This window comes from Molothrus ater, chromosome 6, assembly GCF_012460135.2.
Source record: "Molothrus ater isolate BHLD 08-10-18 breed brown headed cowbird chromosome 6, BPBGC_Mater_1.1, whole genome shotgun sequence".
NCBI classification, from domain to species: Eukaryota; Metazoa; Chordata; class Aves; order Passeriformes; family Icteridae; genus Molothrus; species Molothrus ater.
Genome location: NC_050483.2, coordinates 60,833,734 through 60,846,550, shown reverse-complemented (window position 1 = coordinate 60,846,550; position 12,817 = coordinate 60,833,734). Strand labels below are relative to the sequence as shown.

The window sequence follows — 12,817 nt, the reverse complement described above, 5'->3', positions numbered from 1 at the left end:
CATGCTCCTGAGCACACACTGCATTTTCCACCCCAGACCACGCTGCTTTTCTGGTCAAGCGTGTTCAGGAATGTGCTTTTATGCAGCATCTTCCATCTGAACAGGTCGCAGCCCTAGAAGGAATGTTAAGTGGTTTTACATAAGGCATTCTGTGGGTTTGGAGAATGGGATCTGTTTGTGCTGCAGTCTGAGGAGGGAGAACAGCCACGAGACACCGAGGAGCACCAGGTAACGGTGGCTGCAGAGCTGGAGGAATTTCTGACTGAACTAGACAATAAAGGTGGTTTTAAAAGCAGTGAAAATACTTCAATCCTGGTGGTTTTTCTGACTACTGAAATATCTTGAATTTTTATACAGTCTAACAAACTGACATGGGAGGCATTCGTAACTGCTGCAGCCCCTTCCCTATGATTTGAATTTTTTTTTTTAAGTTTGTGGTTTGTGTTTTTCAGGCTGGTTTTCCTCCCCAGTGGAACACACACTTGCTTCACCCATGGCCACAAGTGAAGGGCCTGCAGTGGAGCCATTCCCAGGCTTTCTGTGGACAATTTTCCACCCCTGAGTCTAGTTCAGGATGCTGAACCTCCTAAAGCTTCTTGGCATTCCTTTGGCAGCTTTCAGTGCTGCTTTACCTGCTCTGCTATCAGAATTCAGAATAAGAGGGATAGGGAGGATTTTGTGAGAACCTGAATGTTTCTTGTTTCTGGAATGGCCCTTTGGGGGACAATTGGGATGGCAGCAGATGTGGGCACGTGATGACAAGTACAAAAAATTCCTGGAAAAAAATAAAGAGCAGAAAGAGAGAGAAGTCCTGGCAAGATGGATGGAGAGAACACAGCCAAGGGCAAGAGAAGGAGGAGAAATCCAGGCCTGTTGGATGTTTCTTATGTCCAGTTTGGGAATTTACTTGCTCAAGGAAGCATCAGTCTGCCATAGACTAAGGATCTCTCCAGGGGTTGTGCTGAGATGCTGTGGGAAGAGAGAAAAGACACTGCAGGGAGAGAAAAGCCTTTTGTCCCTTGCAGGAGCAGGAGAATTGAACGAGACACAGCCCAGCCCTGTGTTCAAGGATTTGTTTTTCACGGAAGGAAGAGGGGCACTGTGGCTATACATTATATTTGTGTCACCCCGTTTACGTAGATGCATCTCAGGAGACTTTGCAGCTGATTGTGCTCTTTGCATTCAAAGGAAGGAAACCAGCTGGATGCCCTTCCCTCCCACCAGCACGCACAGGAGGGCAGAGGTGAGAGCAGACAGCAACTGCTCAGCACAAGGATGCAGGAAAATGTGGCCATTTCCATGAAAAACAGCATTAAAAAGGGAAATTCGGAGCACTGCCTGGAAACCCGGCTGCTTCCCCAGTTTCCAGGTGCACCAACCTGGCTGGAGCATTTTGCAAGTATCCTGCTGAATCATCCAGGCAGGTGGATTTGGTTGGTTCTGCCAAGAGGAGCTGGAAGCCTTTTTTCCTGGCTGAGGTGAATCTTCAAGGGGAAATCCTAGAAACAAACTTGGCACGCACAGATTTTGGCTTGGGCTCACTAAAGCCACGTTGCAAACAAAAAGGAGGCTGGTGAGGAAGGATGTTTTCAATAGTGTCCATCTGCCTGTCAGGGCAGAGAGAAGGGACAAATTAAAAACAGGATCGGAAATAGATGGGAAGTTTGGCTTAGGAGAGATCCTCTCTCTGCCTTGCTGACCTCTAAATTGTAGAATGGTGGAATTACCCTGAGGATCATCCAGTTGAACTCCTGGCCCTGCACAGACACCCCAAAAATCATGAGAGCCGTCCTGGAGCTCTGGCAGCCTTGGGAACGTGACCATTCCCTGGGGAGCCCCACCACAGTCTGGGGAAAGAACTGATAAAGAGAAATAAAAGGATCAGATGGTGCAAAGGCAGCCACCGAGGTAAAACCAGGCCTGGGCTGATGATTCTTTATCTCCATGTTTATTTTATTCTTAAGTAGCTCCTTTTAGTTTATGGAGCATCTTCCAGAAGGAAGAACCTCCACACTGATTGATTAAACAAGTCATTTAATTAACTACTGGAATTCTGTCTCCTCCACAGTGAAATACCTCTGTGCAGCCCTAGTGTGCAACTGTGTTTACAGAAGCAGCAAAGAAAATTCCTTTGGCTGCACAGCCCATGTAAATGTGGGCGGTCACAGCACAATTTGGGGTGAGAAATGGGAGCTGCAGGAATAGCAGGATTTCCTAAGCAACAAAGATCTGCTTCACTTAAAATATTTCAGGAAGAAAAAAAAAAAATCAAACAACAGAAAGATGTCAGGAAGGTTTTAGCTTCAGGACCAGGGAAAAGCTGATTCGGTTTTATCCCTTTTTGGTATTACCAAGGAATTGAGACCTTCTAACCCTAGAAAAAGGGTACAGAAATGAAACCGGTGATGAGGAATCCCTGCCAGGCAGTAAAACCAAGGAGACATCCCCCTGCAATGCTCTTCAGACACATTTGACATCTAGATTCCTTTTCCCATGCAATTCAGCAGAAGCAGTGAAAGAGCAAAACCCGAGAAGGCAGAAGTGATAATAAAAACTAAAGTAACGCATCCCAGGCCCTCAGATAACCACTGCAAGAACAGATCTGTCACCCAGGGGCTCAGGCAGCGCCTTGCCCAAGGAAAACTGGTGGGGATGGCAGCGTTTTGCTGAGCAGCAAGTCCCAGGGAGCCCGTGGTGGCACCTGAGCAAGAGCAGAGCCTTGGCAGCGTCCCTTTGGCACCTCTTACATAAGCGTTGCACAACGCGCCCGGGTTCTGTTTGCAGAGGGCTGGGGATATGAAAAGCAACTGGAAATGCTGCCTGGGTAAGTGGGACATCAAATCAAGGTAAATTATGAAACAGCTCCTGCCAGTGGAATGCAGGATGGATTTAAATCCAGGTTTTCTCCAAATTCCGGGGCCTTCTCTGCGCTGGATCTCGCAGGTGTTGAACTCCAGCCGTGCTCTCCCTCTTGGGGTATTTTCTCTTTTTGCCTTTTCTCCATTTAGCATCGTTTTTACTCAAGAATTCTTCCAGTCCGCGACCATTCAGCACATCTGCTGTAAAATCAGCTCTTTGTGAGCTGGCAACTTGGGCAGCAAGAATGTAAAGATGCTTCCTAGGAAGGGCTGTTTGCAACTGGGAAAATAAAGGAAAGATGAATCGGTGGAGAGAAGGGATGGATGAAAATGAACAAATGCTGAGTCACTCTTTGGAAAAAAAGATCACCCCCTGACTTGGGATCATAGGAAATAATGCAGGAAAAGGCCTTGGGAGTTCATGCAGACAATCCCCACAGCACAGCACAGGATCAAACCTCTCTGCTTCTCTTTGACTGGGATACCATGTGCCGTAATGGCAAGAGAAAAGGAGAAATGCCAATAAATGGGGCAGTACAAGCTTGACCTTAGCAGCAATTCTCAACAGAATGAGGAAAACAGGACCTGAGCCCATCTCAGTTTAATTAGACTTTCAGATTAACACATTTCCTTTTCCATCCTGTATTTTTTTTCTCTCTCCTGTCCATTTCCCAGCTGCTTTTCTTTTAATCTCCTCTTTCAACCTATCTGAACCCCTCTGACAGTGTCCAGCGTGAGAAATCTCTCCTCACAACACCTGTCTCTTCTCTGCTGCATTGAAGCAGCAACAGGGCACGTGCAACCTCAGGGATTATTTCTAAAAACCCTAATGCAGCTTCTGCAAAGCCCCGGGAGCTCCTCGTGGTCGCAGTGCCCGGCAGGGGTGGGCAGGATTCAGCTGTCTGCCACGTGAGAGAGCCAAAATTACATGTTTGCTTCTGATGCTGTAAACACAGGGAAGAGGCAGTCACAGAGTGTTGGAGGAGGCACTCAGGAATGAAGTATCAGCATATCAATGGGAGCACAACAACACATGGCTTTGGTACACATCAGACGCCTGGAACTGAAGATTGGTTCGGTTTTGAGTGTTCTTCCTGCTGTCAGGAGTGAAGAGCAGATCCTGCTGGCTCCTGTGAATCCAACAAAGCTGGATGGTCACTGGCTTTCCCTGACTGCTGTGGGCCAGAGTGCAGAAATGATCAGCACTCGCCCAAAATCTCCTCTTGCAGATACAGTCTGGGGCTCAGCTCCCTTCCCATCCTGCCGGATTTTGTCCCTCTGGTGACCACCACATTTCCAGAGTTTGATCAGCTGATCTTCGAGTGCTGTGCCACGTGCCTTCCAAAGAGCATTGGGCTCTGGCTTCAGAGTCAGGTTGATTCCAGCAGCTTGTTGGTATCAAGAGTGTGGGCAAACAGTAGCTGAGGACAAGTGTGTGCACTCCCATGCGGGCCCACATGGAGTGGGTGGGAGTGGGCAAGCTCCCCATGGAGCCCAGAAAGCCAAACACAGCATGGGCTGCAGCCCAGCAGGGTGGGCAGGAGGCTGAGGGAGGGGATTATTCCCCTCTACCCTGCTTTTGTGACAGACCCCACCTGCAGTGCTGCCTCCAGCTCTGGGGCTCCCAACACGAGAAGGATGTGGAGCTGCTGGAGAAAGTCCAGAGGAGGCCACAGGGCTGGAACCTCTCTGCTCTGGAGCCAGGCTGGGAGAGCTGGAGAACAGAAGGCTCCAGGGAGAGCTCAGAGCCCCTGGCAGGGCCTGAAGGGGCTCCAGGAGAGCTGGAGAGGGACTGGGGACAAGGGATGGAGGGACAGGACACAGGGAATGGCTTCATCTGGGTTAGATAGGATATTGGGAAGGAATCCTGACTATGAGGGTGGGCAGGCCCTGGCACAGGGTGCCCAGAGAAGCTGTGGCTGCCCCTGGATCCCTGGAAGTGTCCAAGGCCAGGCTGGACATTGGGGATAAGAAAAAGGAAAGGAAAAGGAAAGGACCCCCACCCATGACAGTGGGTGAAATGAAATGAGCTTTAGGGTCCCTTCCAAGCCAGACCATTCTGGGATTCTACAATATCAACTGGGCTGCACTTAAATCCTCCCCAGAGGTGTCCAAGTCCAGTCCTTACCCTGCCTCCTTTGTGCCCCATCTGTATGAGCACAGTCTCCTGCTGCCTGCACAGGTGGACCTGGGGAGCAGGGCCTGGCTGACCCCACTCAGGGTCACAGGATCTCTGTGGTGATTTCTCAGCCCAGGTGTCCCCATGCACTCACCACAGTCCTGGTTGTGCAGGGTTCCCCTCCCAGCCATGGCCCCTTGTGGGTGGGTGCCCCAGATGAGCTGGGTGCCCTGCCCTGGGGTGGATGTCTCCAGCGTGTGGGTGCCTCCAAGTGCATTCAGTACGCCCAGATTTGAATACTCCAGCTGTGGGTGCCCCAAGGATCCCACTGCTGTGGCAGGAATAACCTGGATGTCGGATCCTGCTATCCGTGCTGAGCCCCCCACCACCACCACCCCGTCGGGAGGGGATTCAGCACCCACGGGGGTGCGGCTCGCCCCGCCCGCAGGGCCCCCCTGGCTGCGCGCACCCCGAGCGGCGGTGCCGGGGCGGCCCCGCGGGTGCCGTGGGCGGGTGCCCCGGCGGGCCGGGCCGTGCCGGGCCGTGCCGCGGTGCCGCGCCGAGCGGCGGGCGGGGATGCTGCTGCTGCCGCCGCCGCCGGCTCCCCCGCCCGCCCCGCGCCGCCGCCGCAGCCCCGCCAGACGCAGCGCGGCTCGGAACGCGCACGGAGCCTCCCGCAGCCGCCGCCATGGCCCGGAACCGCCGGGACAGGAGCAGCTGGGGTAGGGCGGCGGCGGCAGAACCGGGGGGGAGCGGGGGGAGCGCGGACAATGCCGGGCCTGAGGCGGCCGCGGGCCGCGCCGGGGCGGGGCTGCGGCGGGAGGACGCGGGCGGGGGGCTCGGCTGGCCCGGGCGGGGCGGGGGGGCTGCCCGGTGCCGAGGGGACGCGCGGGTGTCCGGGACACCCCGGCGCTATCCCTGAGGGGCCTGGGGTCCGCCCGTCCCGCCCGGGCAGCGTGACGGGGAGCGGGGCTGCGGGATGGGGCGCCCCTCGTTCCGGGGCCTCCTGAGGCGAGGTGTTCCCGGCTTGGGCTGGTCACCGCCCTCGGCTTGGCTGCGGCGGGACCCTCTGACACACCTGGGGCCGGACAGCCCCGGCAGCTCCCTGGGGAGCCTTTGGGCTGCTCCTCCGGCTTGCCCTGACACCCCTTAGCCCGGCCCTGCTGTCCCCTCAGCCCCTGATGGGGGATGACACCTCAGCCACCACCCCAGCTCATCCGGGAGCAGCGATCCTGCTCACCCCGCCTTCCACAGGCAGAGCCACAAGGCCACCCCGGCTTGTCACCCGTCCAGAGGGGTTTCCCCATTTCTGGAAGCCGTAGGATTTAGTTGTCGAGTCACCCTCCAGACAGGGCCCATTTTGAACCCATCCCTCAGAGCCCCCTGATCCCGGGGAGCCGGGAGCGGAGGGGGGGACGGCAGGAGGAAGTTCTGTGCTGCCTTCCTGCGAGGCTTCGGTTCCCTCCAGAGGCGCCTGGATCCTCCTGGATCCTCCGGCAGCTGCTGCTTCCCCCTGCATGGAGCCCCGGCTGGTCCCACAGGTGGGCAGCAGCCAGCAAGGGGCTCCTCCACCTTCAGCCTGCCTGTTAAGGATGGCTTCACCCACTCCCACTGACACGCTGTTCCGTAGGAAATCCGATTTTACCCAGCCAGTTCCCGTTATTTGACGAGGGTAATTTGTCGTTTCCTCCGGAGCCGTAATTCCATGTGAGCTCACTCACACGGGTGCCGGCGGTATCCCGGCTCCTCAGGCAGAGCGGGTGAGCTGAGCTGTGATGTTTAGATACACAAATTACATTCTAATTTGTGTAGGATTTCCCATGGCAATGATTAACAGCTCGGAGGCATGCTGGAGGAAGCGCTGGGATAACGGAGCTGCTGATCCGGTGATGGGCTTTTTGGGATGGAGGGGGACACAAAATGGGCCAAGCTCATTTGATCGGTGCCGTGTTCAGCTGTGACTTAATGAAGGTCCTCAGATCCTTGGGTAAACCGGAGGGAGAACTTGCCAGGGAATGTGGTGCCATTCTCAGCTTTGTCTCGCGGAGCGTGTGACAGACGTGGCAGCCCTGACTCCGTGCGTGCTGGGAATTGCACACACGTCCACCCGCCCGTGCCTTCCCTGCACACCCTGAGAGCAGGAGGAGGGAATGCAAATGATGCCGGATGGAAGTGGAGAAAGCATCATCCTGGGAAGTACAGCCTGCACCCAGCAAGGGATTTAGGCACATTTCTCAGCCTGCTCCCGGGAAATGTGATGTGTCACCGAGGGGTGAACTCTTCCTGAGCTTCCCTGCAAGAATCTGGAAGCGTCCATGGATCCAGGTGGATCTCTGTGGGATCAGCTGCCTTCTGCTGCCACCCATCCACAGCTCAGAATAATTCCCTGTATCCCACAGACATCCACCTATTCCTAGAGGATTCCCTGGCTTTTTGCCAGGCTGGTTGACATTGTGAGTAAGAAATTGAGTGAAATGCTTCAATTTTTTTTTTTTTAACTAGGAAAGAAAAAGAAAAAGCGGCCTTTATAAATTTATTTATTCTATTTATACAACAAAACCTCATTGCCTTGAAAGCTGTGTTTACATCCAGTGACTGCAGCATTGTGTGGTGACATCAGTCCATGGGGTGACTATTCCACTGCTACATTTTTCAGCTGGCAAGGGAGGAGGCTTGGGCTTTTCCTGAAACTAAGGCAGAAAGGAGAAAGTCCTTGCTTTGTTCTAAAAGTGGGCTTATGGGTCATTAAAAATATTAACGCTATTTTGAAACGGATCAAACTTTGCCCTAGTTACTCAGGCCTGGAAACAGGCAGCTGCTTAGTGTAACCCTCCTTTGTTTCATAAAAATAATTTGCTTTTTTAAAGCTCACAGAGCAAATTAGGATGAGTATATGGGATTGCCCCTGGTCATAGCTGGGTCGCTGTCACATCCCCTGGAGCTCTGTAGGGGTGTGTGATGCATCCAGAGTAGGATTTAGCCTTGGGCTAAAGGTCAGCATCAGGTTATGCCTCATTTGAGGCTCTTCCTGAATGTGCCAAGCGGTGCACAGACCTCACAACTGCTGCCAGTTGAATGGTTGAGGCAGCTGCAGATGAAAAAAAACCCCAAATAATTCTTTGTTGTGAGTAGTGGACCCTGCTTTGCCCAAAATAATGATTGTTAATCCAAGTTCTGCTTGGCACAGTGAAATCCAGCCAGCTCCTGGAGGTTTGTAGTAGATTACACTGAATTTTGTCTGAAATTCTTTGTGCTTGGCAGTTGCAGGTGTTCAGCCTGGTCCCTCTGATCCAGTGAGATCCCTGCTCCCAGTCACTCCTTTAAGCAGCACAGACTGGAACAAATCATGTGAAATCTCATTTTCCCCATCATGGCCAATTTTGTGTTGAAATTGGAACGGTCCACCTAGCAAGAATTCGGTTTTGAAACCATAAAAGGGATTATAGAAGTTACAGATACTTCTTGGTGAGGGTTTTCAAGGTGGATAGGGGATTTAGGAGAGCTCCTAAAGGGAGCCAGGAAAAGCCAAGGAACTATTTTGAGGATAAGGGGCTCCTCTCCAGCACAGGCCAGGGATCATCCTGCCACATTTTAGACTGCACACAATGGGTTAAACTGAGAAGAAAACCATGATTTTGGTAGGTTGTTTTTCATTTTAACCGTGTTAACATCCTTTGTGTTTGTTGTTTGATTTCTGCCCTTTTATGATGGATTTTCAGTTTCCACTTCCTGGCATTTCTTTGTGACTCTGAATGCTGGGAACCTGACAAGGGAAAGCTGAGATGTTTCAGACAGAGGGGCCTTTACACAAAAAGCCAGAAATATTCACAACCAAATGACTGGCTTGTGAAAGAGAAACGAAAATGAAGTGCTGGGACTTGAAAGAAGTCAACACTTCAAGCTGAATGTGATTATAGAATCATGGAATGGGCAGGGACACTTTCCAGTAGATCAGGTTGCTCCAAGTCCCATCCAACCTGGCCTGGAACACTTCCAGAGATCCAAGGGCAGCCACAGCTTCTCTGGGCACCCTGTGCCAGGGCCTCACCACCCTCAGAGGGAAGAATTTTTTCCTAATATCCAATCTAAGCCTGCCCTCTGGCAGTGGGAAGCCATTCCCTGTGTCCTGTCCCTCCAGGCCCTCATCCAAAGTCGCTCTCCCATGGTTGTTGTGCAGGGAATTGGAAGAGCTGGGACCCACCAGATGAGCAGGAGCAAGAGGAGCCTGACTTTCTCCTGGGCTGAGCCTGCCTGGGAGTGGTGACATGGTGCCCTTGTCCTGCCTCGTGTCACGTCCATGCCAGGAGTGGCTCTGGCCTTGGCTGCCTCCCTGATTCATGGGAGTGGGAAGCAGCATTGGTTGTGTCGTGCTGCATTTTCCCTGCTCCATGGGTGACAAACAGCACACTAAAATGTTCTTTAGGGCCTGGGTGATGTTCAGAGGCAGCAGGTTTTCTGTCAGCTCCCCTGGATCACTGACTGGAACCTTGTCCAGCGGGGGAAGGAGGCTGGGGCAGGTGTTGTCATGCTCTTGTGTCATGTGAGGCACAAGGTGTCCCACAGGTCACTTCTGAAAGCCACTCCACTCTGGAGAGCCCCCAGCTCCTCTGCTCCTGCCAGAAATGCTCCCTTTTGCCATCAGATCAGGAAAAGTGAAGTGTTAACAGCAGGAAAATAACTGAACACAGATCTCCCAAATGGGGTGCAGACTTTGGAGAAGGGGCTGAGTTCTGCCAAGCCCATAAAGCACATTTAAAGCACTTTATATACATAAGCATTTTATGCAGACTGTAATTACCTTTCATGTTCTATCCTAAAATTTCATGGCATGTTTACCAAACTTTATTTTCAGACAATTTTAGCAACAAAAGGGTAAAAATAATGCCAGAAAAAAACTAAATCCAGTACTGGTGGTGGAGCTGAAGGGAGGCTGTTGCTGACAAATGGCAGATGAATGACCATGCAGCAAACGTGTGCTGGGAGGGAAGAGGGAGTTCTGGAGATGGATCCCTGGCAGTCTCCAAGGCAGGTTGGATGGAGATTGGAGCAGCCTGGGACGGTGGAGTGTCCCTGCCCTTGACAGGAGGTGGAATGAGATGTTCTTTAGGTTCTCCTCCAACAGAACCATTCTGGGATTCTGTGTTACCCTGCAGAATGTGGGCTTAAGTATGGGAATTATTTCTGGGAAATATGGGAATAGGTTTAAATGTGAAAGGGAGCAGGCCCAGGGTTTGCACCTGACAAACAGATCATGGCTTTTTGCTGGTGCTCTTCTAACAGTGTTTTGCCTGTGGGAGGTGTCCACCTTGCCTCTGACTCAGCCATTCCTGCTACCTGAGCTGTCATGGGCACAGCCACATAACTGTCTGACCTGACCTCAAACTTGCTGAAAAAATTCTACAAAAACCCCTCTGATTTGTTTTGTTCCCCAGGTAGTTGCCTGCCTGTGTCTCCAAAGCTCAGCCTGGGAATTTGACAGCAGTAGGAGCTGCTCTTGCTTCAGAGCCAGCTGAGCACTGGAGCTTCATGTAGTAGGTGTTGTAATTAAGAATTTCACATCGTACTTTGGCATTTGAGATGTTGTAACAGGCAGGTTTGGGGAGCAGTTATCATCCAAACTCTTGCTCCTGTCAGCAGTGGGAAGGTCCCAAACCACTCCTGCTATCAGCAGTCATTCATCCCTTGTTCCCTGTGCCAGAGGGAGAAGGGGCTGAGCTGGCCAGGCAGAGCTGATGCTGTGCTGCTGCCAGCTGGGTGACTCAGGCCTGGCAGGAGGAAGGTGCACTCCACATCTCCACTGCTCCAAAAAAAGCCAAGGGTGAGTGAGGATGAAGCCTGGCAGCAGCAGCAGCAGCAGCCACCCTGCTCAGCTCCCTGCTCCAGCCATCCCAGGCTGCAGAGCAGGGTCCCTGCCAGGAGAACGTGGGAGTGCACACTGGATTGGCAGAGCTGGAACACAGCTGGGCAGCTCAGCTCTGGGAGCTTGCCCTGGCTGCTTGGGATCCCAAAGGGAGACTGCCAAGTGTGGCCTTTTACAGAATCACAGAGTTAGTTAGGTTGGAAAAGACCTTTGAGATCATCAGGTCCCAAACACCGCCTCGTTAAGCAGACACTGAGTGCCACACCCAGCCTTCCTTAAGCACCTCCAGAGGTGGTGACTCCACCACGTCCCTCAACATCCATTGCTATTTATCTGCCACTCTTGACTGAATGACAGGGCTCCTTTTTCCATAACAGTTTTCTTCACCTGTTTCTGATGCCCTGCAGCTCCAGGGACTGTCATTGATCCATCATTTCCACGGATTGATGGCAGCTGTGATTCCAGCCAGTCTGAGGAGGTGCAGATGATTTCCTAGTTGGGCACTATAAATTCTGGCCCTGCCTTCCCCTTCCTTGCTGCATTTCCCAGCTCAGCAGCCCCAGGTGGAAGGGGATAGCATAGCATAGCAAGAGAGCCTGACAGAGGAGCATGTGGCACTTCCCAGGTCCCCGTGGGGTCTGGTCAGTGCATGGGCAGCATTTGGTGCTTCCCCTGCTCTGATCTGGGCTCCTCTGGTTCTGTGGACATGTCAGAAATCCCAGCAGAGGTGTGAGCAGAGTAAAGGGAAGGTTGTGTGTGAGACCAGTTGTGTCCTGAGTGCAGGAGAAGCATGGAGAGAGATTTATTTATTTACAAGACTACATAGTACCAGGATAAGGAGGACTGGCTTCCCACTGCCAGAGGGCCGGGTTCCATGGGATATTTAGAAAAACTTCTTCCCTGTGAGGATGGTGAGGCCCAGAGAAGCTGTGGCTGTCCCTGGATCACTGGAAATGTTCCAGACCAGGTTGGACAGGGCTTGGAGCAGCCTGGGATTAGTGGAAGGTGTTATTTGTGTAAGGCTTGAAACTGGCTGGGCATTAAGATCCCTTCCAAGCCAAACTATTTTGGGATTCTGTGCCCCAGCAAGGCGCGGTGAATGTGTGTGTGTGGTTAAACCCAGCTTGGGAGGATTTCTGACCTGCTGGCCTGAAACCTTTGGGGCTGTGGTGCAGGGGTGGCTGTCACACAGGGCTTTGCCCAGCCGGGTTCCCTGCCCCACCCTCTGCAGGGCTCTGGCTCCCGGGTTACCTCTGTCCGGACACCTCCTGGCAGCCCCTGCCGAGGGGATTCGTGCGCTCTCAGCCGGCCGGGCTCAGCTCCGGGGGTGTATCCTTTGTGCAGAAGCAGGGCAGGGTTTGCCGGGCACCACCCTGCTCTGCCTCTCCAGTGCACACCCATCGCTCCCACCCTTCGTTCCCCGTTTTCCCCTGGTTGGCCGGATCAGGTGCCAGCCGTGGAGGGGAGGAGGGAGTTCCTGTGCATGCTCGGAGCTCCCTGCCCCTCCCGGCCTCCAGGGACCATCGTGGCGCACGGAGCCCAGCGCAGCCCCGGAGAGCAGAGCTCGTGTGCCAGCAGCAGCCGGGCCGAGCGTGCCCGGAGCAGGGGAGGTGCTCGGGGAGGGGTTCTGTGCTCCCCAGAGCTGTTGTGGAGGGCAGATAAGCTTCCTGCAAACTGCGGCTCTCTGGAGAGCATCCGGAGCGATGGAGGCTGACTGCAGGCTCTGTTCGGGGCTTGGCTCTGGTGCTGTTGGTGGCAGTGTGATATGTTTGGGATGGAAACTCCAGAAAGGAGCCACACAGATATCGCTGCTGGTCAGACAGATCCCCTGAGAGCTGCTGATAAGCAGCCTGACACTGTGCATACAGGATACTCTGTTCCAAGGAACAAGCAAGTTCAAGCTTCCCATCAAACCTCGATTTTCTCTCCCTGCTAGTTTGTTTTCCATGCAGTAATTTGGTTTGAATGCCCTGAGAATGG

The 12,817-nt window shown here is 53.2% G+C and overlaps 1 protein-coding gene across 2 annotated transcripts in view; it reads left to right on the top strand.

Annotated features, from left to right (window-relative positions):
- The first annotated feature begins 5,574 nt into the window (after positions 1-5,574).
- Positions 5,575-12,817, top strand: part of ATL1 (atlastin GTPase 1) — a 32,733-nt gene continuing 25,490 nt past the window's right edge. For both annotated transcript variants that reach the window (XM_036384359.1, XM_036384358.1), the window contains exon 1: positions 5,575-5,699. In XM_036384359.1, the coding sequence (XP_036240252.1) occupies positions 5,666-5,699 (34 nt within the window). In that variant the 5' untranslated portion in view covers positions 5,575-5,665. The remainder of the gene's footprint in view (positions 5,700-12,817) is intronic.